Source organism: Bombina bombina, chromosome 4 (genome assembly GCF_027579735.1).
Source record: "Bombina bombina isolate aBomBom1 chromosome 4, aBomBom1.pri, whole genome shotgun sequence".
Classification (NCBI taxonomy): domain Eukaryota; kingdom Metazoa; phylum Chordata; class Amphibia; order Anura; family Bombinatoridae; genus Bombina; species Bombina bombina.
In genome coordinates, this window is record NC_069502.1 from 861,705,507 (window position 1) to 861,730,088 (window position 24,582).

Consider the following 24,582-nt stretch of genomic DNA (forward strand, 5'->3'; position numbering starts at 1 on the left):
CTGTATGTACACCACTCCCCAGATGAGAAAGATACAATACACTGTTTCACATTCGTTATAGGAAGTTAATAAGGAAACAAAAGTTACTTATATACATACTAGAGTTTGGCATTGGCTAAGCCGACCGGCCTACGTGGTGCACGCTACTAACACAGCCTCCAGACCGCATGGTTGATGGTACTTTGGTCTTATGAGCTTTAATTCACCTTCTTCCATGTATCCTGTATTTGGTTGCACTCCCACCCATGTGTTTATAGGATCCCAACTCTCCACACCCTCTATAACAGTTACTAGATTTTGTAGTGAGAAATTTTCACAGGTGTCAAATACCATCTGTATGATGTCTTTATACTATTTTCCCTAAGGTCTGCACTCACTAGGCTTCTACATGAGTCATATAGGATCTTATCCCACTCTTTTTCTGATAAAGTTATCCCCCCGTCTGTTTCCCATTTCATCGCTATGGTAGATTTAGTGTTATGTTTGCTACTTTGCAGTTCTAGGTAGAGTCTGGAAATAGTCTTTTTCCCTCTAGAGGTACTCTTGCAAATGCATTCTAATGGGGTGTTCGGTTTCTTCTCGCGGGTTATATCATATTTACCTAGTGCAGAGGATATCTGTAAATATATATATATATATATACACCAGTGTAGCTTTTGTGGGAGCAATTTTTCCTGTATTTGCGTAAATGTGATAATACGTTTTTTATCTATAAAATCAGCCACTCTATACAATCCCTTGTTTGCCCATTTCTCTATTTGGTTATGTCTTTTAGTAAAATGTACCTTATCGGCCTTATCCAGGTTTTGAAAGGTATCAAATGTGCAAGTTTAATAGTTGACTTCCATGTCGTTAGCATGTCTGCAGTGGTGGGTAGCCTACAGGTCTTCTGATCATGTCCCCCTCCCGGGTCCCAAAGAAAGTCCTCGGGCTTTCCCTATCCCCTAAGTCTGCCTCAATCTTTGTCCAAAGAGTCCTCTCTAATTGTTTGTTTAATAGGGTGGTCTGGGCTATTCTAGCAGCCTGATAGTAGTCTTTGAGGTTTGGTATCCCCACTCCTCCCAGTTGTCTGTGTTGGGTTAGTATATGAGAGGCAATCCTAGCTGTTCTATCTCCTCTTAGAAAAGAGTCAAGTTCAGACTGTATTCTCTTTAAATCCGGGAACGATATCTTAATAGGCAAAGATCTAAAGAAATATAGTATTCTTGGTAAGACGTTCATTTTTATTGCTGACAGTCTCCCATACCAAGAAAAAAGTTCCCTTCTTCCACTTTAGGATGTCTTTTCTGATAGAATTATATAGTGGGGTATTGTTCAACCTGTAGAGTTTTTCGTATGAATCAGATAACTGGATCCCCAAGTATGTAAGGGACCGTTTGGTCCATGTTATATCAAAATTAATTTCTATTAGTTTTTTAGTATGCGGGAGAATATAGAGAGGAAGAGCTTCGCACTTATCAAGATTAATTTTGTATCCCGAAATCACTGAGAATTCCTGTAGTGTCTGGTATAGATTAGTCAGGGAGTACAGTGGGTCTGTCAGAATCAGGAGGATGTCATCAGCAAATAATGAGAGTTTATATTCCGAGTCTTTTATCTTAATCCCTCTAATGTCTGTGGTATTTCGTATACATGCCGCTAGAGGTTCTATGCACAAGGCAAACAAAAGTGGGGACAGAGGGCACCCCTGTCTAGTCCCGTTTTTAATATATAGAAGTTTAGATTGGAAACCCGCCGTGCTTATTGTTGCCGATGGATATGAGTATATACCCTTGATTGCCTGAATAAATGTCCCATTAAATCCCATCGCCTCCATTACCTCAAACATATAAGTCCAGTCTATTCTGTTGAACACCTTCTCCGCATCCAGTGATAAAAGAACAGAAGGCGTCCCAGTCTGTTTTAAGTATTGCGTCAGGTCTATAGTCCTAATATTATCTGGGGCTTCTCTGTCCTGAATAAACCCGACTTGGTCCGGATGTATAAGATATGGGAGTATTCTCTTGAGTCTATTGGCCAGCACCTTAGTCAGTGATATTGGTCTGTAACTCTGGCAGTGTAAAAGGTTCTTTTCCGGTTTTGGGATAACTATAATCTTGACCCTTAGTATGTCTGTCGGAATGGATTCTTCCTTCAAGACATCATTACAAAATTTCTGAAGATATGGCAACAGAATAGCTTTAAACATTTTATAATATTCACTGGGGAAGCCGTCCGGCCTCGCCGCCTTACCTGATTTTAGATCTTTAATAACCTCTAGTATCTCTTGTAGCGTAAACCTCAGCATTTAAGATATAATCTACAGTCTTAATATTAGGGAGGTTGGCTCTCTGTAAGAATTGCGTACGGAGTCGTTTTGTTTGGGCCGTATTCTGTACTTTGTTACCGTCATATAAGATTTCATAATATGTGACAAAGATATTGGCTATATCTTGTGGGTTAGATGTCAGGGTACTGTCTTGCTTTTGCAATTTAGGTATGGAGTGTGACTTTGTTCTTTCCCCAAGTCTGTTTGCCAAGTATCTATCAGGTTTATTGGAAAACAAGAAATAATTTGTGTTTAGTCTTTGGATAGCTCTCATTGCATTGTCATTCTGAATTTTTGTTTCGTTTGGAGCATTCTGAGAGTGATATCTGAATGTGGCTGTTTGTGCCTTTCTTCTAAAATGTGTATGTCTGAGTGAAGTTGGTCAATTGTTTTATTAGATATTTTTGTGCGTCTAGCTTTCTCCTTCATGAGTATACCCCTAATATAGGGTTTATATGCTGACCAAGAGTATATAGGGTTGGTTGTAGAGTGTTGATTGATTTGCCAGTATTCCTTCAATATTCGTTGTAATGTGCTATGGAACTGAGTGTTTTTAAGAACGTTCGGGTCAAAAGACCACGATTTTTGTCTGTGGAAATTAATTAAACCTGTCATGTTAAGTTGGACTATCAAGTGGTCCGACCATACGCATGGGTGTAAGAATGATTGAGTAATATTGGGGACCAAGATCTGGCTCACTAGTACATAATCTAGCCTAGAATAGGTATTGTGTGCGTGTGACTAGAAAGTGTGCTCTGTCTTGTTCCCGTAAAGCGTATCCCATGAGTCTATCAGATTATGTTCCGACAAGGAATCCCTAATTGATTTTGAAATTGAATTTAGCCTATTTTGTTTGTTAGGAAGGGTTGAGCCGCCTGTGCTAGAATGAGGTTGTAAGGAAGTGTTGAAATCCCCTGCAAGTATTACCCTGGAATGAGACCATTGTGTCAGGTGTTGGGATAATCGGCGGAAAAAGGTGTGTTGTCTTTTCATCCGGAGGGTCGAACTTCAGATAAGAATCTTGTTGATTCCTGATGGTCAGTACTTTACCCTCATGATTGCTATGTAAGGCAAACGGCAATCCCCAGCAATAGTTCAATTGGTTCTTGCGAAGTAGAAGAGTAAGAGGTCTGAGCGAACCTCTTCTTTGTAAGGTTATGGTGCATAGGTCTTGGAAAAGCTAGACTACGGAGCCCTGAAATTTAAAAGTTGGGTTTTTCCTGGCTGCCTGAAGGATAGATTCTTTTTCTGGGAACCGTAGCATCCTGACAATCACATCTCTTGGAGGATAGTCCCCTTTCGGCCTTGCCCTTAGGGCCCGGTGTGCCCTTTCTATTTGGAAGGTATGAGCTTCATCTTGGCCTGTGATGGACTGGAAGAGCTGCTTTAAGTAGTTGTTGATATCTGGTTGTGATATAGATTCTGGAATTCCCTTAAGTCTAATATTACATCGTCTGGTGTGATTCCCCAGATCCTCTAGTTTGTCATTGAGATTAGCTATATCATGCTGCTGTGTCAGTACCTGATGGGTAATGTTGTCCATCTTTTCATCTATGGAATTTTCGTTGTCCTCCAATGTGGAGACCCTTGTGCCCAGCTTGGATCTCTTGCTTTAGTTTTGCTAGGCTGTTTGTGACTGTAGTTTGCATTGTGTCTAATTTACCCCACATTTCCTCAAAGTTCTTGTTGATGTCCTGTTTGGAGACTAGATGTTTTATATCTGCTTTGGTAAGCGGAGTCATGTCGTCTGAAAAACCTTGAGTATTGGAGTCTGAGTCTGGTTCTTCCTCCATATCTAGTACTTGGGTGTTTGTCAGCTTTTCTCCTTCTGAGGCTTTAAAAAACATGTTAGCCGTTGCAGCTTTTCCAGCAGATGCTGGTTTATTTAGTTTTCTTGTAGACATTATGAGGCAGTCCTCGTTAAAATATATATGTATCCCCAGGGCTTGGGCTCAATGAAAGAAAAATGCACTTGTATCTACCCAAAGGTGTGATCTATTATATTAGTTTCTGCTTCGAATATCAGCTCAGTGACTGTCTTCACCCAGACCTTTCAGATAGATCCCTTTTCTACTATTTATTGTAAGTTATAGTGTCTCTCAGAGTGTTAATTTTGTGACTGTTGTGGTATAATTGTAGCAGGAATAAACACCTTTACTGCAGCCTCATTGTGTGTCCATTTACAAAGACTTGACTCTCACTCCATTAAAAGCTATTTATGCATTCAGATTTGCATGTTGATTAGACTGGATTATAGTGTTAATATGTTAATCTGTAGGCTGCATGGGTCCCAGGTTCAGAGAGTCGGCATATAAAGAGTGCCACCGGTGCTTGTGTCATATTAGTTTGCAGGTTTACAGATATGCCCCCCACATGGTATATCCTAAAGTAGCGCCTGTGGCCTTTCCGTATCGTTTACCTTGACAGATCATGGCGTTTTAGTGGATCTAATTTTGTGGAGCTTAAAGTGTTTATCTGTAGCACTCCTGCGATCATGCCTGATTCAGCCCTCAGGGATAGCGTTGTGTAATTGTAGCTCTGCGATTTCGCGCCACAGTATAAGGCAAGATGGCGAGTCCTCCCGCCGGTGCTATTTTCAGAGGATCATCAGAGGCACATTCCTGCTCCGTAACGGCTCAGAGGCCATTCTACATGCTTAGCTGATGTTCCGTTTTTCACTCCGCTTCTGCTATGAAGAATTTAGTGCAGCTTACATAGGTGCAGAAGTCTTTGTTGTTCAAACTGCACGGAGCTCAGCATCTAAGCCACCATCTTCCTTGCTGGTCAGGCTCCGCCCCATCTTCATCTGATTTAAAGGGCTAGTATAGTCAAAATTAAACTTTCATGATTCAGATAGAGCATGCAATTTTAAGCAACTCTCTGATATAGTCCTATTATAAATTTTTCTTCGTTCTCTTGGTATCTTTATTTTAAAAAGCTGGAATATCAGCTTAGAAGTTTGCCCATTTTTGGTTCAGTACCTGGGTAGCACTTGCTGATTGGTGTCTAAATGTAGCCATCCAATCAGCAAGCAACACAGGGGCTGAACCAAAAATGGGCCGGATCCTATGCTTACTTTCCAGCTTTTTCAAATTAAGATAACCAGAGAACAAAGAAAAATTGATAATAGGAGTAAATTAGAGAGTTGCCTAAAATTGCATGCTCTATTTGAATCATGAAGGTTTATTTTTGACTAGACTATCCCTTTAAGGATACTGGTATGTCGATTAAGTATATAACCTATGATTGTATGTTCTGAATTGAAAGTACTAACAAATCTCACTTTCTCATCTCTATTGGTATTTTTCACCTTAGGCACCAACAGTTGGTCTCTAGGAGTACATTTAGCTCTCTGAAAAGCTTTACGGACTATTTGGCGTGTATATCCCGTTTTTTAAACGTATTTTGAGCTCTTTTGCTCTTTTATAAAAGACAGTGTCGTCCAAACAATTTCTTCTAATCCGCAAAAATTCCCTTGTCGAGATTGCCCTTTTAGTTTGCCAGGTGTGGCAACTATCAAATTTCAATAAAGAGTTAGTAGCAGTCTCCTTATGGTATAGATCAGATCTCAACTGATTGTCAGCATTTTTATAGATTCTCACATCTAGAGACTCTACCATTTCAGTGCTTATATTATACGTCAACTTGAGGTTCAAATCATTCTTGTTGAGTATGGTTTTAAATTCTCTGAATAGAAGTAGGAATGGACCCTGAAGAAGAAGGTCTTTCCTCAGAGTTAACCTCCGAAGGTGGAGGAGATGACATCTTCACCATATCCAAGAACCAAATCCTGTGAGGCCATGCAGGAGCAAATTAAATCATTGAAACTCTCTCCTGTTTGATACAAGCAATGACTCGTGGAAGGAGAGCTGCTAGTTTGAAGATCCAAGGAACCAGCAAAGCGATTATCAGAGCAGCTTGAAGATCTCTAGACCTTGCACCATACTTTGGAAGCTAGATGTGATGACTAGACGTCAATAGGTCCAACTTTGGAAACCCCCTCTTGAGGGTTGGCCTTAAGAACACCTCCGGATGGAGAGCCCACTCCCCGGGAATGAAAAGCCTTTCGGCTCATAATCCCCCTCCCAGAAGCCTACTCCCGTAATGTGGATGGCAGATGGAGACAATCATGAGCCTCCACCTACCGCAGAAAGCAAGTCACCTCCTTTATTGCTAAGGAACTATGGCTTCCTTAATGGTGGTTGATGTAAGCCACAGAGGTTATGTTGCCCGATTAGAAATTGAGAAACCAGACTAACGAAATTAAGGCCAAGCTGTCCAGGCATTAATGATTGCTCTCAACTCTATATGGGAAGAGAAATTATTTCCTCGTCCATAGACCCTGAGCTGTTAAGGAGCCCCAAACTGCTCCCCAGCCTAAAAGGCTGGCGTCCATGGTCACAATCCCCCAGGAAGGTCTCAGGAAGCATGTGTCCCGAGATAGGAGGTCTTGTGAGATCCACCACAAAAGAGTCACTTGTGAGAGGATCCAGATCTATCCTTTGCGTGAGATCTGAGAGGTCTCTGTTCCATTGACTGAGCCTGCATAACTGCAGAGGCCTCAGATAGAACCGAGCAAAAGGAATGAAAGCCATGGTCTTCATACCATTCACCTCCATGCATTGGGTCACATATAGAAGAACAGATGACTGAAGAGAAAGGCAAAAAGGCAGAGAACAGAGATTCTGACATCCTACAGTAAAAACTAATAATAATAAAAAAATACATGTATAGAGAATCTTTATTGTTCCCAAGAAACACACCCTTGTTTCTGGTACTAGAGAACTCTTTTCCAGATTCACATTCCACTTTGGAACGTAAAATAGATAACGTCTCTATACTAGATCTTTCTAGTTGAAAGGATGACACTTGAACCAAGATGTTGTCCAAACAAGGCATCACTGCTATACCTGAGATTTGACCACTGCCAGAAGAGCCCACGAGAACCTTTGGAAAGATTCAGGGAGTCATAGCAAGACGAAAAGGAAGGACAACAAACTGGAGGAGCTTGTCCAGGAAGGCAAACCGCAGGAACGGGAGATAATCCCTGAATGGGAACATGAAGATATGTGTCCTTCAGCTCTATGGAAGAATGGAACGAAAGGTATCCATGTTGAAAGACTGAATCCTGAGGAATTTGATGAGACACTTTAGGTCTAAAAAAAGGGATGAAAAAGTCAGTCCTCTTTGGGAACCACAAACATCTGAATAGAATTCACGACTCCAACAGGAACAATTACCCCCAGGGAGAAGAGGCCCTTAAAATAGTTTAAGAAGGCATCTCTGTCTATCTGGAATGCAGATAACCTTGATAGGATAATTCTGCCCTTGGAAGAACAAGACTTGAATCCTAATCAGAAACCCTGGGATACTATGTCCAAAGCCAAAAATCTGGGACATTGCGTATCTCAGTCTGCCGGATAAAAAGGAAACCCCCGCCCCCCTCTGAACTAAAACTGGATCGGGGGTGGACCCTCTGTGCAGATTTTAAATCAGCAACAGGATTCTTGGCTAGTTTCCCCTTATTCCAAGGCTGACTAAACCTCTAAGAGGACTTGGATTGTTTCATGCTGGCATCCCAGATGAAGGATTAGCCAGCTCTACAGCCCAGATCCCATCCTGGATCTCTCTATGGCCGTCTCCTTAGAAAATAAATTGGACAAAGAGCCGTACCAATAAAAAAGACTGTACTCACAAACGTAGCAACTTTGTAACTGGTCACCATCCAGATTAATATACAGTTACATAAATAAGTCACCAACTTATTTTTAATATATATTATTATAGTGGGAATTGAACCACTGCATACAACTATAAAAATTAGAATATGTGTGAGAGACCATATCACTATAGCTCTACACACTCCTTAAGAAATATAATATCCTCAAGGGGAAGGTACAATATATGTCACAGACTTTAGAATATAAAGTAAATATGAACACTGTTAAAATAAACATATTAGAGACTTACTACTAATATGATAAAAATGGATACATGATGTCACAGACACCCATGAGAGCCCTGAGAGCAATAAAAGTAATATGTCACTTATTCACGATGACATAGATATAAGGAGAATCCTAAAGATAAATTAGAAAGGGCATGATCAATATGAAATCAGAGACCCCAACAGAAAAGCACATTTAATGTAAAAGAGAGAGTCCAACAAAAAAGATCCTTATACTTAGAATATGGAACCTTTCTCCATATAAAAAGGAATCTCAAGTAAACAGAGACCTAAAATAGTCTCTATGGCTGTCTACACTTAGGACTACATAAAATGCCATCTATAATCAAATACCAAAAATGGTCACCAGATGGCAGGCAAAATCTTTTCTGAACAGAAAAAAAACTACAAAGGCACAGCACAAAAAATTTAGGCTAAAAGAAAAAGCACAAATAAAAAAGGCAGTTCTTAATAAAATCTCTTTATTTAGCTATTTGGGTGAATAGTGAGAGAAGAATACTTGTGAACTGTAGACTCAAATCGCAAAGAAAACATGGGGTTCAGCTAAGAACCAGTTTCTCTAAATGAAATGCGTCAGCTCTACAGATATTAGAGCACGCACCAAGGAGGGAAATTAAAATGAAAACGTGAAACGCCATTGAGCTAGTTAAAATGGTGCTTCTAAGAACACCAAACATACTGTACAAATGAGCATTTAATTATTTTCATTAATAAAGGAAAAGCAAATCAGGTACCGTCTATGGAAACTCCTTCACATGAACACCGCTGCAATATGCAGCTCCTAAGCAGCGGAGGAGATGCAGTACAAAAGGGAATGATGCAATAGCACTGAAAACAGTTTAAAAAAAAATACAATAATAGATTGCATTCCCTTCACATAAGTGAAATAAAGAGATAGCGCTAAGAGATCAGGGAGATTAAAACCCGTAGTACTCTCCACAGAAAATCATGCCCCTTACCAGGTCGCTGCATCTATCACAATAAGGGCAGCGCTAAAATAAACTGCATTTGCAAACACTGAGAACAGTACAGGGAGTGCAGAATTATTAGGCAAATGAGTATTTTGACCACATCATCCTCTTTATGCATGTTGTCTTACTCCAAGCTGTATAGGCTTGAAAGCCTACTACCAATTAAGCATACTAGGTGATGTGCATCTCTGTAATGAGAAGGGGTGTGGTCAAATGACATCAACACCCTATATCAGGTGTGCATAATTATTAGGCAACTTCCTTTCCTTTGGCAAAATGGGTCAAAAGAAGGACTTGACAGGCTCAGAAAAGTCAAAAATAGTGAGATATCTTGCAGAGGGATGCAGCACTCTTAAAATTGCAAAGCTTCTGAAGCGTGATCATCGAACAATCAAGCGTTTCATTCAAAATAGTCAACAGGGTCGCAAGAAGCGTGTGGAAAAACCAAGGCGCAAAATAACTGCCCATGAACTGAGAAAAGTCAAGCGTGCAGCTGCCAAGATGCCACTTGCCACCAGTTTGGCCATATTTCAGAGCTGCAACATCACTGGAGTGCCCAAAAGCACAAGGTGTGCAATACTCAGAGACATGGCCAAGGTAAGAAAGGCTGAAAGACGACCACCACTGAACAAGACACACAAGCTGAAACGTCAAGACTGGGCCAAGAAATATCTCAAGACTGATTTTTCTAAGGTTTTATGGACTGATGAAATGAGAGTGAGTCTTGATGGGCCAGATGGATGGGCCCGTGGCTGGATTGGTAAAGGGCAGAGAACTCCAGTCCGACTCAGACGCCAGCAAGGTGGAGGTGGAGTACTGGTTTGGGCTGGTATCAAAGATGAGCTTGTGGGGCCTTTTCGGGTTGAGGATGGAGTCAAGCTCAACTCCCAGTCCTACTGCCAGTTTCTGGAAGACACCTTCTTCAAGCAGTGGTACAGGAAGAAGTCTGCATCCTTCAAGAAAAACATGATTTTCATGCAGGACAATGCTCCATCACACGCGTCCAAGTACCCCATTGAGAACCTGTGGTCCATCATCAAATGTGAGATTTACAAGGAGGGAAAACAGTACACCTCTCTGAACAGTTTCTGGGAGGCTGTGGTTGCTGCTGCACGCAATGTTGATGGTGAACAGATCAAAACACTGACAGAATCCATGGATGGCAGGCTTTTGAGTGTCCTTGCAAAGAAAGGTGGCTATATTGGTCACTGATTTGTTTTTGTTTTGTTTTTGAATGTCAGAAATGTATATTTGTGAATGTTGAGATGTTATATTGGTTTCACTTGTAAAAATAAATAATTGAAATGGGTATATATTTGTTTTTTGTTAAGTTGCCTAATAATTATGCACAGTAATAGTCACCTGCACACACAGATATCCCCCTAAAATAGCTATAACTAAAAACAAACTAAAAACTACTTCCAAAACTAATCAGCTTTGATATTAATGAGTTTTTTGGGTTCATGGAGAACATGGTTGTTGTTCAATAATAAAATTAATCCTCAAAAATACAACTTGCCTAATAATTCTGCACTCCCTGTATATACTGTACAAGTGGCTCAGTAATATCAGGTTACAAATCTGATCAAGCACAAAGACTTCCCAAACACATTGAAGGCTAAGGGGTACTTTAAGTGGAAGGATGTGTACACAGCGAGAAAAGAAAAACCATTCCCACAGTTGCAATAACTAAGTGCAGAGGAGAAACCCTGTCCATACAATGGTCTGCTTCGTAACTGCGCAACAAAACATATTAACAGAGTTTCTTGCTTGGCAGTTACCTAACACACATCCCCAGAAAATGTTTAGCCCTTATAAAAAGAAGCACCTTATATATCCTAAGTAGCAGAATAAACAGGGATAAAAGGAGGAAGGAAAGAAGTCACCATGACCCTTAGTCCCCCACATACCATAAGTCCTGGGCTTGCTTTGTAAAACAGCCCAGTAACGGAGCGGCAACATCCCTGTCAAAAGGCCAGATAGCTGCTCAGCCGCATTATATCTGAAAAAACTATACAAACCAAACCCTTTAATAAGGTCTTCGTCCTGAGTCAAATAAATATATAAGAAAGGACTTACCCTCCAGGGAAACTTCTGCTGCGGAGCAGACACAGCAGCTGCAGGTCTGAAAGCCTCACTTGATCGCCAACAGGGACCTGTAGATAGAGAAACCAATAGTAACCAACTGTGGCTTTCAATAAAGGGGTAGCAAAAATGTTAGAAATAAAGCAAAGACAACATCGCCGCTTTCTAACTGCTAAGAGCCACCATTACTAAAGAGATTGACATGGACACAGCATAGCCCCAATCCCTGCTTGCAGGGAAAAGTACCCATAAAAGGATTAAATATCTTCAAACACCAACTTCGCACGTCCTCCATTGACAAAGGCAAAGAGAATGACTGGGGATTATGGGTAAGGGAAGTTACACTTAACAGCTTTGCTGGGGTGCTCTTTGCTTTCTCCTGCTGGCCAGGAGATGACTATCCCACTAGTAATTGGAAAGACGTTGTTGACGCTCCAAGTCATAGGAAAGAAATAGCAAAAAATAAACTAAGTCCGATCGAGCATCCTGAATCGTGAATCTCAAAATGAGAGCACATACTCAAAAAAACACACCATGCGAAATTTAAAAATTAGAGGGTAAATAAAACAAGGCAGCAGAAAAAACCTGTCCTACAGCCATATATAAACTAGAACATGCCAGTCCATACCATTAACTGGGTTAATTATAGAGGATAACAGGAAAAAACTGGATAATATTAAGGTAAATAAAACTCCAGGCCCAGATGGAATTCACCCAAGGGTGTTAAGGGAACTTAGCACTGTTACAGACAAACCTCTACTCTTAATTTTTCAAGACTCGTTATCCTCAGGCATGGTACCCCAGAATTGGCATAAAGCTGATGTGGTGCCACTCTTCAAAAAGAAAAGCAGGGATGATCCAGGAAGCTAAAGACCAGTTAGTCTGACATCAATAGTGGGGAAGATATTTGAAGGGATTATAAAGGATTATATTGATGATCATATTAGTGTAAACAAGATTATGAGTTTAAATCAGCATGGTTTTATGAGAAATAGATCATGTCAAACTAATCTAATTAGATTCCATGCGGAAGTAAAAATATAAAGGGGGATCAGTAGATGTAATACTTAGATTTTGCAAAGGGGTTTGATACAGTGCCACATGAGAGGTTAATGCACAAAATTAAGGGACTGGGAATAGCTGAAAATGTTAGCTCATGGATAAAAAACTGGATAAAAGATAGGGAGCAACGAGTAGTAGTGAATGGATCATACTCAGATTGGACAAAGGTAATCAATGGAGTCCCCCAGGGATCAGTACTGGGCCCTGTTCTTTTTAATATTTTTAGTTTTCAAAAGAGCTTTATTGATAAAAATTGAACATACACATCATAAACTGAATATACAGTGAGAGTAATACAAAATAGTATGACAACGTATTGCTTCAATATAATGTTTGTAAAAGACCCATAACATACATCGTATATATATCAACTTTAGCATATTATATTACTCTCTTCACATCAGTGTATGTCTTGCAAGGCCCAGTTTTAAACTATATATACCTCTTATGTGTCATTATTTAATCTATTTGGGCATGTACAATGAAAGGGTTAAGGGGTGGGGGTAGGGATCAGGGAATAAAGGGAAAGAAAAAGAGAAAAAGCCAAAACTGAGCTTACTTTAGGAGAAGTAAAAACAGATACTAAGACTGAGACTAGGTCGGTTATAGGTGCCATTTTATGCTTTATATGTTACTTGTGACAACATTTGCAAGAGGCATAACACATGCTGCTATTTGTGTTTGAAAGATTATCGTTTCGTCTATTGCTAAACTGTCTTTATAGATCTGCAATCTGTAGCGCCTACAAATATACGATGCTACTGTTCAACCTGGAGATTAGTATGTGAACATAGATCAATCCACCCTTCTTAGGCCCCGGCCGCAGGCCATGTGGGTGAAATAATATATGCGACACTCCATCACTTGTGTGCTATTGCGCATTATTCAGAAAGTATGCAGTTAACAGTAAATTTTAACATTACGATCTAAACTCATATATAATAGTTGAGCTTGTCAATCTTCATCTGCGTAGTAATTTTATATATATTTACATATATCAACACACAATCATAAGGTATCAAAAACCCCTACCGTATTTGCAAAACACCTAAGAGGATTAAATAGTTGCTGAAAGCAATTTTAAAGTCAAATAAACTGAATTAAACGGAGAACTTAATATAACCACTAAATCCTACAAAAAGGCAAACACAAACAGTATGTCTAGGAGAAACCGGCATATTTCACATGGCAAAAGCCAAAAGTTCTTATGATCAGTCTGCAGGTTTTACCTGCTGCAAAGCAATGTTCTTTATATTGGCTAGCTCTTTTTGTGAGCAGGGCAACGTCTTACTGTGAATTTGTGTGTTTCTGTGCGAGAGATTAATGAGAAAGTTCATGCTCGGTATGGATCCTGTGTGAGCTTTAGCTGATGTCCCTGTCGGAAAATGTGAAGCCTTTACATAGTTGCGTATTATATAGAAGCCCTCCTGTTGAGAGCTGTTCACCTTGAGGAAGCCATCTGGAGCGATTGCGGTATAACCAGTCTCTAGGATACAAGATATTTTGTGAAAACAGAGGGTGCGCTCCACCACCCCCGCCATGCAGAGTTGTTGGAATGTTGCCATCAGAGCTGATGTTCCCCTGGGTAAGTGGTTGGTTTGGAGTCATCTTAGAGGTATGGAGAGTCCCAGCTGAGAGTCCATTTTCTTCTGCGTCTTTGCCAGTTCAGCTGCTCCCGCAGGGTTTGTCAAAGTCGACCGCTCCACAGGTAATGCATAAGAAGTAAGGCTAGTGCAGTCACTGATCTCTTTAAATCCCGCTGTGTATATGTCATGCACCGAAGTGGATAGTTTAGGTGTAGGTTGCTGCCATAATGGATTCTTCTGATGCGGCAGTATGTCTTGCTTGTCCTCTTGCCGAGCCTCACTAGGTAGTGTTGTTGCATAATTTGGGGATGCGGTAGATTGAAGCCCGGTTTGAGGTGTATGTGGGTTCCGATCTGCTTCAATAAACTGCAGTAGTCGATCATATGGGGCTTTGCGAATTAGAGAGTGCATAAGGTTATCAAATCTCTCAAAAAACTTGTCCAATCTTGTTAATTGGTTTCTACCCTCCATTCTCACAGCTTCTGAGTGTATAGAGGCAAATCTTCACACTATAACCAATGCTGGCGGGTTAAGTGTTATCCAGTTAAGGCTAAGTACCGAGGGGAAAGCGCCGCCTGTAAGGAGCCGCCGCTCCGGGCCCTTAACGTCCGATCCTAAGATCTGGCGTCAAAAATACAGCCCCAAATTTCATGTTAAGCTCTAATAAGAGAAAAGTATTGATATAGAGTTCAATTTCTGTAAGAAAGCTGTAGGATGGTGCTTATAATCGGCCGGAGCTCTAGAAAAGTGTGACCGCTCAGGATCGCTGTACGGACACGCCCCCCTGTTCTTTTTAATATTTTTTATAAATGACTTGGAGCAATGATTAAATAGCAACATCTATATATTTGCAGATGATACGAAGTTATGTAAGGTCATTAGGTCAGAGCAGGATGAACTTTCATTACAAAAAGGGATCTGCAAACATTAGAAGTAAGGGCAGGTAAATGGAAAATTAGATTTAATACGGGAAAATGCAAGGTTCTACATTTTGGAAGTAAAAATAAGCAGGCAATGTATTATTTAAATTGGACAAAACATAGCGAAAAAGAGGAGGAAAAGGATTTGGGAGTAGTAATAGATAATAAGTTAAAGATGGGTGCAGAATGCAGGGCAGCGGCTTCAAAGGCTAATAAGATACTAGCATGTATTAAAAGAGGCGTTGATTCAAGGGAGGAAAGAATCATTTTGTCACTATAAATCCCTGGTAAGACCTCACACCTTGAGTATGGAGTGCAGTTCTGGGGACCGATTGCAAAAAAAGATATGGCAGACTAGAAAAAGTTCAGAGAAGGGCCACAAAGCTAATAAGGGAAATGGTGAATTAAAACTATGAGGAGATGCTAGCCGAACTGAGTCTGTTTTCTTAAGAAAAAAAGGCGCTTGAGAGGTGACAGGATTACTTTTTATAAATATATTCAAGGCCCATTATACAGAGATGGCAGAAGCTGTGTTTATTCCAAGAAAATTGTTTGTGACAAGAACTCACAATTTAAGGTTGGAGGAAAAGAGATTTAATCTCTTGCAACAGAATAGTTTTTTTCACTGTTAGAACAATAAAATTGTGGAACTCATTACCAAAGGAGGTAGTGAATGCCAATACCCTAGATACATTTTAAAAAGGTTTGGATACATTTCTGTCTGGAAACAAAATTCATGGATATGATTACTTGTATTAAATGGGTCACCTTTTAGTGGGATTATTTAGGCTTAATTTGAGTTTTTTGTAAGTATTTTAAATTTGTATAGGTTGAACTCGATGGACTTCGGTCTTTTTTCAACCTCATCTATTATGTTACATATACACACACATATACTTATACATATATATCATACAACTTTTAATGATTCAGATAAAGCATGCAATATTAAGCAACTTTCTAATTGACTCCTATTATCAATTTTTCTTTGTTCTCTTGCTATCTTTATTTAAAAAGCAGGAATGTAAAGTTTAAGAGCCGGCCCATTTTTGATAGAGAACCTGGGTTATGCTTGAAATAATTCCCATGAGTAAGGGATCGTGGACTCTCACCACCTGCACGAAACAAAATGTATAAAAAAAACATAATTTATGTAAGAACTTACCTGATAAATTCATTTCTTTCATATTAGCAAGAGTCCATGAGCTAGTGACGTATGGGATATACATTCCTACCAGGAGGGGCAAAGTTTCCCAAACCTCAAAATGCCTATAAATACACCCCTCACCACACCCACAATTCAGTTTAACGAATAGCCAAGAAGTGGGGTGATAAGAAAGTAGCGAAAGCATCAAAAATAAGGCATTGGAATTATTGTGCTTTATACAAAAAAATCATAACCACCACAAAAAGGGTGGGCCTCATGGACTCTTGCTAATATGAAAGAAATTAATTTATCAGGTAAGTTTTTACATAAATGATGTTTTCTTTCATGTAATTAGCAAGAGTGCATGAGCTAGTGACGTATGGGATAGCAGATACCCAAGATGTGGAACTTCCACGCAAGAGTCACTAGAGAGGGAGGGATAAAATAAAGACAGCCAATTGTGCTGAAAAAATAATCCACAACCCAAATCAAAAGTTTTAATCTTATAATGAAAAAAACTGAAATTATAAGCAGAAGAATCAAACTGAAAGAGCTGCCTGAAGTACTTTTCTACCAAAAACTGCTTCAGAAGAAGAGAAAACATCAAAATGGTAGAATTTAGTAAAAGTATGCAAAGAAGACCAAGTTGCTGCTTTGCAAATCTGATCAACAGAAGCTTCATTCCTAAAAGCCCAGGAAGTAGAAACTGACCTAGTAGAATGAGCCGTAATCCTTTGAGGCGGGGACTTAACCGACTCCACATAAGCATGATGAATCAAAGACTTTAACCAAGACGCCAAAGAAATGGCAGAAGCTTTCTGACCTTTCCTGGAACCAGAAAAGATAACAAATAGACTAGAAGTCTTTCTAAAATCTTTAGTAGCTTCAACATAATATTTCAAAGCTCTTGCTACATCCAAAGAATGTAAAGATCTCTCCAGAGAATTCTTAGGATTAGGACACAATGAAGGGACAACAATTTCTCTACTAATGTTGTTAGAATTCACAACCTTAGGTAAAAATTGAAATGAAGTCCGCAACACCGCCTTATCCTGATGAAAAATCAGAAAAGGAGATTCACAAGAAAGAGCAGATAACTCAGAAACTCTTCTAGCAGAAGAGATGGCCAAAAGGAACAAAACTTTCCAAGAAAGTAATTTAATATCCAAAGAATGCATAGGTTCAAACGGAGGAGCCTGTAAAGCCCTCAGAACCAAATTAAGACTCAAAGGAGGAGAGATTGACTTAATGACAGGTTTGATACGAACCAAAGCCTGTACAAAACAATGAATATCAGGAAGATTAGCAATCTTTCTGTGAACAAGAACAGAAAGAGCAGAGATTTGTCCTTTCAAAGAACTTGCAGACAAACCTTTATCCAAACCATCCTGAAGAAACTGTAAAATTCTAGGAATTCTAAAAGAATGCCAGGAGAATTTATGAGAAGAACACCAAGAAATGTAAGACTTCCAGACTCGATAATAAATCTTCCTAGACACAGATTTACGAGCCTGTAACATAGTATTAATTACCGAGTCAGAGAAACCTCTATGACTAAGAATCAAGCGTTCAATTTCCCTACCTTCAAATTTAATGATTTGAGATCCTGATGGAAAAATGGGCCTTGAGATAGAAGGTCTGGTATTAACGGAAGTATCCAAGGTTGGCAACTGGCCATCCGAATGAGATCCGCATACCAAAACCTGTGAGGCCATGCTGGAGCCACCAGCAGTACAAACGAACGTTCCATTAGAATTTTGGAAATCACTTTTGGAAGAAGAACTAGAGGCGGAAAGATATAGGCAGGATGATAATTCCAAGGAAGCGACAACGCGTCCACTGCTTCCGCCTGAGGATCCCTGGATCTGGACAGATACCTGGGAAGTTTCTTGTTTAGATGAGAGGCCATCAGATCTATTTCTGGAAGTCCCCAGATTTGAACAATCTGAAGAAATACCTCTGGGTGAAGAGACCATTCGCCCGGATGTAACGTCTGGAGACTGAGATAATCCGCTTCCCAATTGTCTACACCTGGGATGTGAACCGCAGAAATTAGACAGGAGCTGGATTCCGCCCATACAAGTATCCGAGATACTTCTTTCATAGCCTGAGGACTGAGTCCCACCTTGATGATTGACATACGCCACGGTTGTGACATTGTCTGTCTGAAAACAAACAAACGATTCTCTCTTCAGAAGAGGCCAGAACTGAGTTCCAAAATGTTGATTGGTAATCTCGCCTCCTGAGATTCCCAAACCCCCTGCGCTGTCAGAGATCCCCATACAGCTCCCCAACCTGAAAGACTCGCATCTGTTGAGATTACAGTCCAGGTTGGACGAACAAAAGAGGCCCCTTGAATTAGACGATGGTGATTCAACCACCAAGTTAGAGAAGATCGAACATTGGGATTTAAGGATATTATTTGTGATATATTTGTATAATCCCTGCACTACTGGTTCAGCATACAAAGCTGAAGAGGTCTCATGTGAAAACGAGCAAAGGGGATCGCGTCCGATGCAGCAGTCATGAGACCTAGAATTTCCATGCACAAAGCAACCGAAGGGAATGATTGAGACTGAAGGTTTTGGACAAGCTGAAACCAACTTCAGACGTCTCTTTTCTGTTAGATTCAGTGTCCATGACTTTGTCTCTATTTCAAAGCCCAAAAAGGTTACCTTTGTCTGAGGAATTAAAGAAATCTTTGGTAAATTGATCCTCCAACCATGTCTTTGAAGAAACGACACAAGTTGATTCGTATGAAATTCTGCAGAATGTAAAGACTGAGCAAGTACCAAGATATCGTCCAAATAAGGAAATACCGCAATACCCTGTTCTCTGATTACAGAGAGAAGGGCACCGAGAACCTTTGAAAAGATCCTTGGAGCTGTTGCTAGGCCAAATGGAAGGGCAACAAACTGGTAATGCTCGTCTAGAAAAGAGAATCTCAGAAACTGATAGTGATCTGGATGAATTGGAAAATGAAGATATGCATCCTGTAAATCTATTGTGGACATATAATGCCCTTGCTGAACAAAAAGGCAGAATAGTCCTTATAGTCACCATTTTGAATGCTGGTATCCTTACATAACGATTCAATATTTTTAGATCCAGAACTGGTCTGAAGGAATTCTCCTTCTTTGGTACAATGAATAGATTTGAGTAAAACCCCAGACCCCGTTCCAGAACTGGAACTGGCAGAATTACCCCAGTCAACTCTAGATCTGAAACACATTTCAGAAATGCCTGAGCCTTCACTGGGTTTACTGGAATGCGAGAGAGAAAAAATCTTCTCACAGGTGGTTTTACCTTGAAACCTATTCTGTACCCTTGAGAAACAATGTTCTGAATCCAAAGATTGTGAATCGAATTGATCCAAACATCTTTGAAAAATCGTAACCTGCCCCCTACCAGCTGTGCTGGAATGAGGGCCGCACCTTCATGCGGAAACCGTTCCTTTAGGGGAAGGGTCAGGCTTCTGTTCCTTATTCTGATGAAAGGAACGAAAACGATTAGCAGCCCTGTATTTACCTTTAGATTTTTTGTCCTGAGGCAAAAAGGTTCCTTTCCCCCCAGTAACAGTTGAAATAATAGAATCCAACTGTGAACTAAATAATGTATTACCTTGGAAAGAAAGAGAAAGCAAAGTTGACTTAGAAGTCATATCTGCATTACAAGATTTAAGCCATAAAGCTCTTCTAGCTAAAATAGCTAAAGACATATACCTGACATCAATTCTAATGATATAAAAAAATGGCATCACAAATAAAGTTATTAGCATGTTGAAGAAGTTTAACAATGCTATAAGCATTATGGTCTGACACTTGTTGCGCTAAAGCCTCCAACCAGAAAGTTGAAGCTGCAGCAACATCAGCAAAAGAAATAGCAAGTCTAAGAAGATTACCTGAACATAAATAAGCTCTCCTTAGAAAGGATTCAAGCTTCCTATCTAAAGGATCCTTAAAGGAAGTACTATCCGCCGTAGGAATAGTAGTACGTTTAGCAAGAGTAGAGATAGCCCCATCAACTTTAGGGATTTTGTCCCAAAACTCTAATCTATCAGATGGCACAGGGTACAATTTCTTAAACCTTTGAGAAGGGGTAAATGAAGTACCCAGACTATTCCATTCCCTAGAAATTACTTCTGAAATAGCATCAGGAACTGGAAAAACTTCTGGAATAACTACATGAGGTTTGAAAATCGAATTTAAACGCTTAGTAGATTTAGTATCAAGAGGACTAGACTCCTCCATATCTAATGCAATCAACACTTCTTTAAGTAAAGAACGAATAAACTCCATCTTAAATAAATATGAAGATTTATCAGTGTCAATATCTAGGCAGAATCTTCTGAACCAGATAGATCCTCATCAGAAACAGATAAGTCAGAATGATGGCGGTCACTTAAAAATTCATCTGAAATATGAGAAGTTTTAAAAGACCTTTTACGTTTACTGGAAGGAGGAATAACAGACAGAGCCTTCCTAATAGATTTAGAAACAAATTCTTTTACATTAACAGGGACATCCTGAACATTAGATGTTGAAGGAACAACAACAGGTAATGGATTATTACTAATGGAAACACAATCAGCATTAGAAAGTTTATCATGACAGTTATCACAAACTACAGCCGGAGGAACAGTTACCAAAAGTTTACAACAGATGCACTTAACTTTGGTAGAACCAGCATCAGGTAGCGTCTTTCCAGAAGTAGATTCTGATCCAGGGTCAGGTTGAGACATCTTGCAATATGTAATAGAAAAAACAACATATAAAGCAAAATTATCAAATTCCTTAAAGGACAGTTTCAGGAATGGGAAAAAATGCCAAATGAATAAGCCTCTAGCAACCAGAAGCAATGAAAAATGAGACTGAAATAATGTGAAAAAAAGTTGGAGACAAAAATGACGCCCACATTTTTTGGCGCCAAGAATGACGCCCACATTATTGGCGCTAAGTACAACGCCCATATTTTTTGGCGCCAAGTATGACGCCACATCCTGTGACGCCGAAAAAAACGACGCCCACATTTTTGACGCAAAAAAAGTCTGAACACATATATACGTCAAAAAATGACGCAACCACAAACAAACTTCCGGCGTCAATTAGGGCGCCGGAAATGACAAAATTTTTGCACCAAAAAAGTCAGCGCCAAGAATGACGCAATAAATTGAAGCATTTTCAGCCCCCGCGAGCCTAACAGCCCACAGGGAAAAAAAGTCAATTGAAAATTTTTAAAAGGTAAGAAAAAAATATTTATTCATATGCATTATCCCAAATAATGAAACTGGCTGTCTGAAAGAAGGAATACTGATTATCCTGAATCATGGCAAATATAAGTTTAAAGACATATATTTAGAACTTTACATATAAAGTGCCCAACCATAGCTTAGAGTGTCATAATAAAATAAGACTTACTTACCCTAAGACACTCATCTACAAATAGTAGATAGCCAAACCAGTACTGAAACGAGAATCAGTAGAGGTAATGGTATATAAGAGTATATCGTCGATCTGAAAAGGGAGGTAGGAGAAAAAATCTCTACGACCGATAACAGAGAACCTATGAAATAGAGCCCCTAGAGGAAGACCATTGTATTCAAATAGGCAATACTCTCTTCACATCCCTCTGACAATCACTGCACTCTGAGAGGAAAACCGGGCTCCAGCCTGCTGCGAAGCGCATATCAACGTAGAATCTAGCACAAACTTACTTCACCACCTCCATGGGAAGCAAAGTTTGTAAAACTGAATTGTGGGTGTGGTGAGGGGTGTATTTATAGGCATTTTGAGGTTTGGGAAACTTTGCCCCTCCTGGTAGGAATGTATATCCCATACGTCACTAGCTCATGGACTCTTGCTAATTACATGAAAGAAATGCATTACAATGTTCATTTGCACTTATAATTGCAACATCTAAAAAAAAGTTATTAAAAAATATTGTACAAAAAAATTATAAGGGCTCAAAGATATGAGGTCTCAGGAGTTAGAAAAAAAAAAGTCAGGCGTTAACATACACATATTTAAAGATGTGTATGTATGTATGTATGTATGTATATATATATATATATATATATATATATATATATATATATATATATATATATATATATATATATATATATATATATACACTGTGTGCAGAATTATTAGGCAAATGAGTATTTTGACCACATCATCCTCTTTATGCATGTTGTCTTACTCCAAGCTGTATAGGCTCGAAAGCCTACTACCAATTAAGCATATTAGGTGATGTGCATCTCTGTAATGAGAAGGGGTGTGGTCTAATGACATCAACACCCTATATCAGGTGTGCATAATTATTAGGCAACTTCCTTTCCATTGGCAAAATGGGTCAAAAGAAGGACTTGACAGGCTCAGAAAAGTCAAAAATAGTGAGATATCTTGCAGAGGAATGCAGCACTCTTAAAATTGCAAAGCTTCTGAAGCGTGATCATCGAACAATCAAGCGTTTCATTCAAAATAGTCAACAGGGTCGCAAGAAGCGTGTGGAAAAACCAAGGCGCAAAATAACTGCCCATGAACTGAGAAAAGTCAAGCGTGCAGCTGCCAAGATGCCACTTGCCACCAGTTTGGCCATATTTCAGAGCTGCAACATCACTGAAGTGCCCAAAAGCACAAGGTGTGCAATACTCAGAGACATGGCCAAGGTAAGAAAGGCTGAAAGACGACCACCACTGAACAAGACACACAAGCTGAAACGTCAAGACTGGGCCAAGAAATATCTCAAGACTGATTTTTCTAAGGTTTTATGGACTGATGAAATGAGAGTGAGTCTTGATGGGCCAGATGGATGGGCCCGTGGCTGGATTGGTAAAGGGCAGAGAGCTCCAGTCCGACTCAGACGCCAGCAAGGTGGAGGTGGAGTACTGGTTTGGGCTGGTATCATCAAAGATGAGCTTGTGGGGCCTTTTCGGGTTGAGGATGGAGTCAAGCTCAACTCCCAGGGGTGGACCCTCTGTGCAGATTTTAAATCAGCAACAGGATTCTTGGCTAGTTTCCCCTTATTCCAAGGCTGACTAAACCTCTAAGAGGACTTGGATTGTTTCATGCTGGCATCCCAGATGAAGGATTAGCCAGCTCTACAGCCCAGATCCCATCCTGGATCTCTCTATGGCCGTCTCCTTAGAAAATAAATTGGACAAAGAGCCGTACCAATAAAAAAGACTGTACTCACAAACGTAGCAACTTTGTAACTGGTCACCATCCAGATTAATATACAGTTACATAAATAAGTCACCAACTTATTTTTAATATATATTATTATAGTGGGAATTGAACCACTGCATACAACTATAAAAATTAGAATATGTGTGAGAGACCATATCACTATAGCTCTACACACTCCTTAAGAAATATAATATCCTCAAGGGGAAGGTACAATATATGTCACAGACTTTAGAATATAAAGTAAATATGAACACTGTTAAAATAAACATATTAGAGACTTACTACTAATATGATAAAAATGGATACATGATGTCACAGACACCCATGAGAGCCCTGAGAGCAATAAAAGTAATATGTCACTTATTCACGATGACATAGATATAAGGAGAATCCTAAACATAAATTAGAAAGGGCATGATCAATATGAAATCAGAGACCCCAACAGAAAAGCACATTTAATGTAAAAGAGAGAGTCCAACAAAAAAGATCCTTATACTTAGAATATGGAACCTTTCTCCATATAAAAAGGAATCTCAAGTAAACAGAGACCTAAAATAGTCTCTATGGCTGTCTACACTTAGGACTACATAAAATGCCATCTATAATCAAATACCAAAAATGGTCACCAGATGGCAGGCAAAATCTTTTCTGAACAGAAAAAAAACTACAAAGGCACAGCACAAAAAATTTAGGCTAAAAGAAAAAGCACAAATAAAAAAGGCAGTTCTTAATAAAATCTCTTTATTTAGCTATTTGGGTGAATAGTGAGAGAAGAATACTTGTGAACTGTAGACTCAAATCGCAAAGAAAACATGGGGTTCAGCTAAGAACCAGTTTCTCTAAATGAAATGCGTCAGCTCTACAGATATTAGAGCACGCACCAAGGAGGGAAATTAAAATGAAAACGTGAAACGCCATTGAGCTAGTTAAAATGGTGCTTCTAAGAACACCAAACATACTGTACAAATGAGCATTTAATTATTTTCATTAATAAAGGAAAAGCAAATCAGGTACCGTCTATGGAAACTCCTTCACATGAACACCGCTGCAATATGCAGCTCTTAAGCAGCGGAGGAGATGCAGTACAAAAGGGAATGATGCAATAGCACTGAAAACAGTTTAAAAAAAATACAATAATAGATTGCATTCCCTTCACATAAGTGAAATAAAGAGATAGCGCTAAGAGATCAGGGAGATTAAAACCCGTAGTACTCTCCACAGAAAATCATGCCCCTTACCAGGTCGCTGCATCTATCACAATAAGGGCAGCGCTAAAATAAACTGCATTTGCAAACACTGAGAACAGTACAGGGAGTGCAGAATTATTAGGCAAATGAGTATTTTG

The 24,582-nt window shown here is 39.5% G+C and overlaps 1 protein-coding gene across 2 annotated transcripts in view; it reads right to left on the reverse strand.

Annotated features, from left to right (window-relative positions):
• LOC128657328 (zinc finger protein OZF-like) overlaps positions 1-24,582 on the reverse strand; it is a 162,367-nt gene that overhangs the window by 74,889 nt on the left and 62,896 nt on the right. The window contains exon 6 of one of the 2 annotated variants that reach the window (XM_053711630.1): positions 11,327-11,403. The exons of the other annotated variant lie outside the window; for it this stretch is intronic. Coding sequence (XP_053567605.1) covers positions 11,327-11,403 — 77 coding nt within the window. The remainder of the gene's footprint in view (positions 1-11,326; positions 11,404-24,582) is intronic. 2 annotated transcript variants of the gene reach the window in all.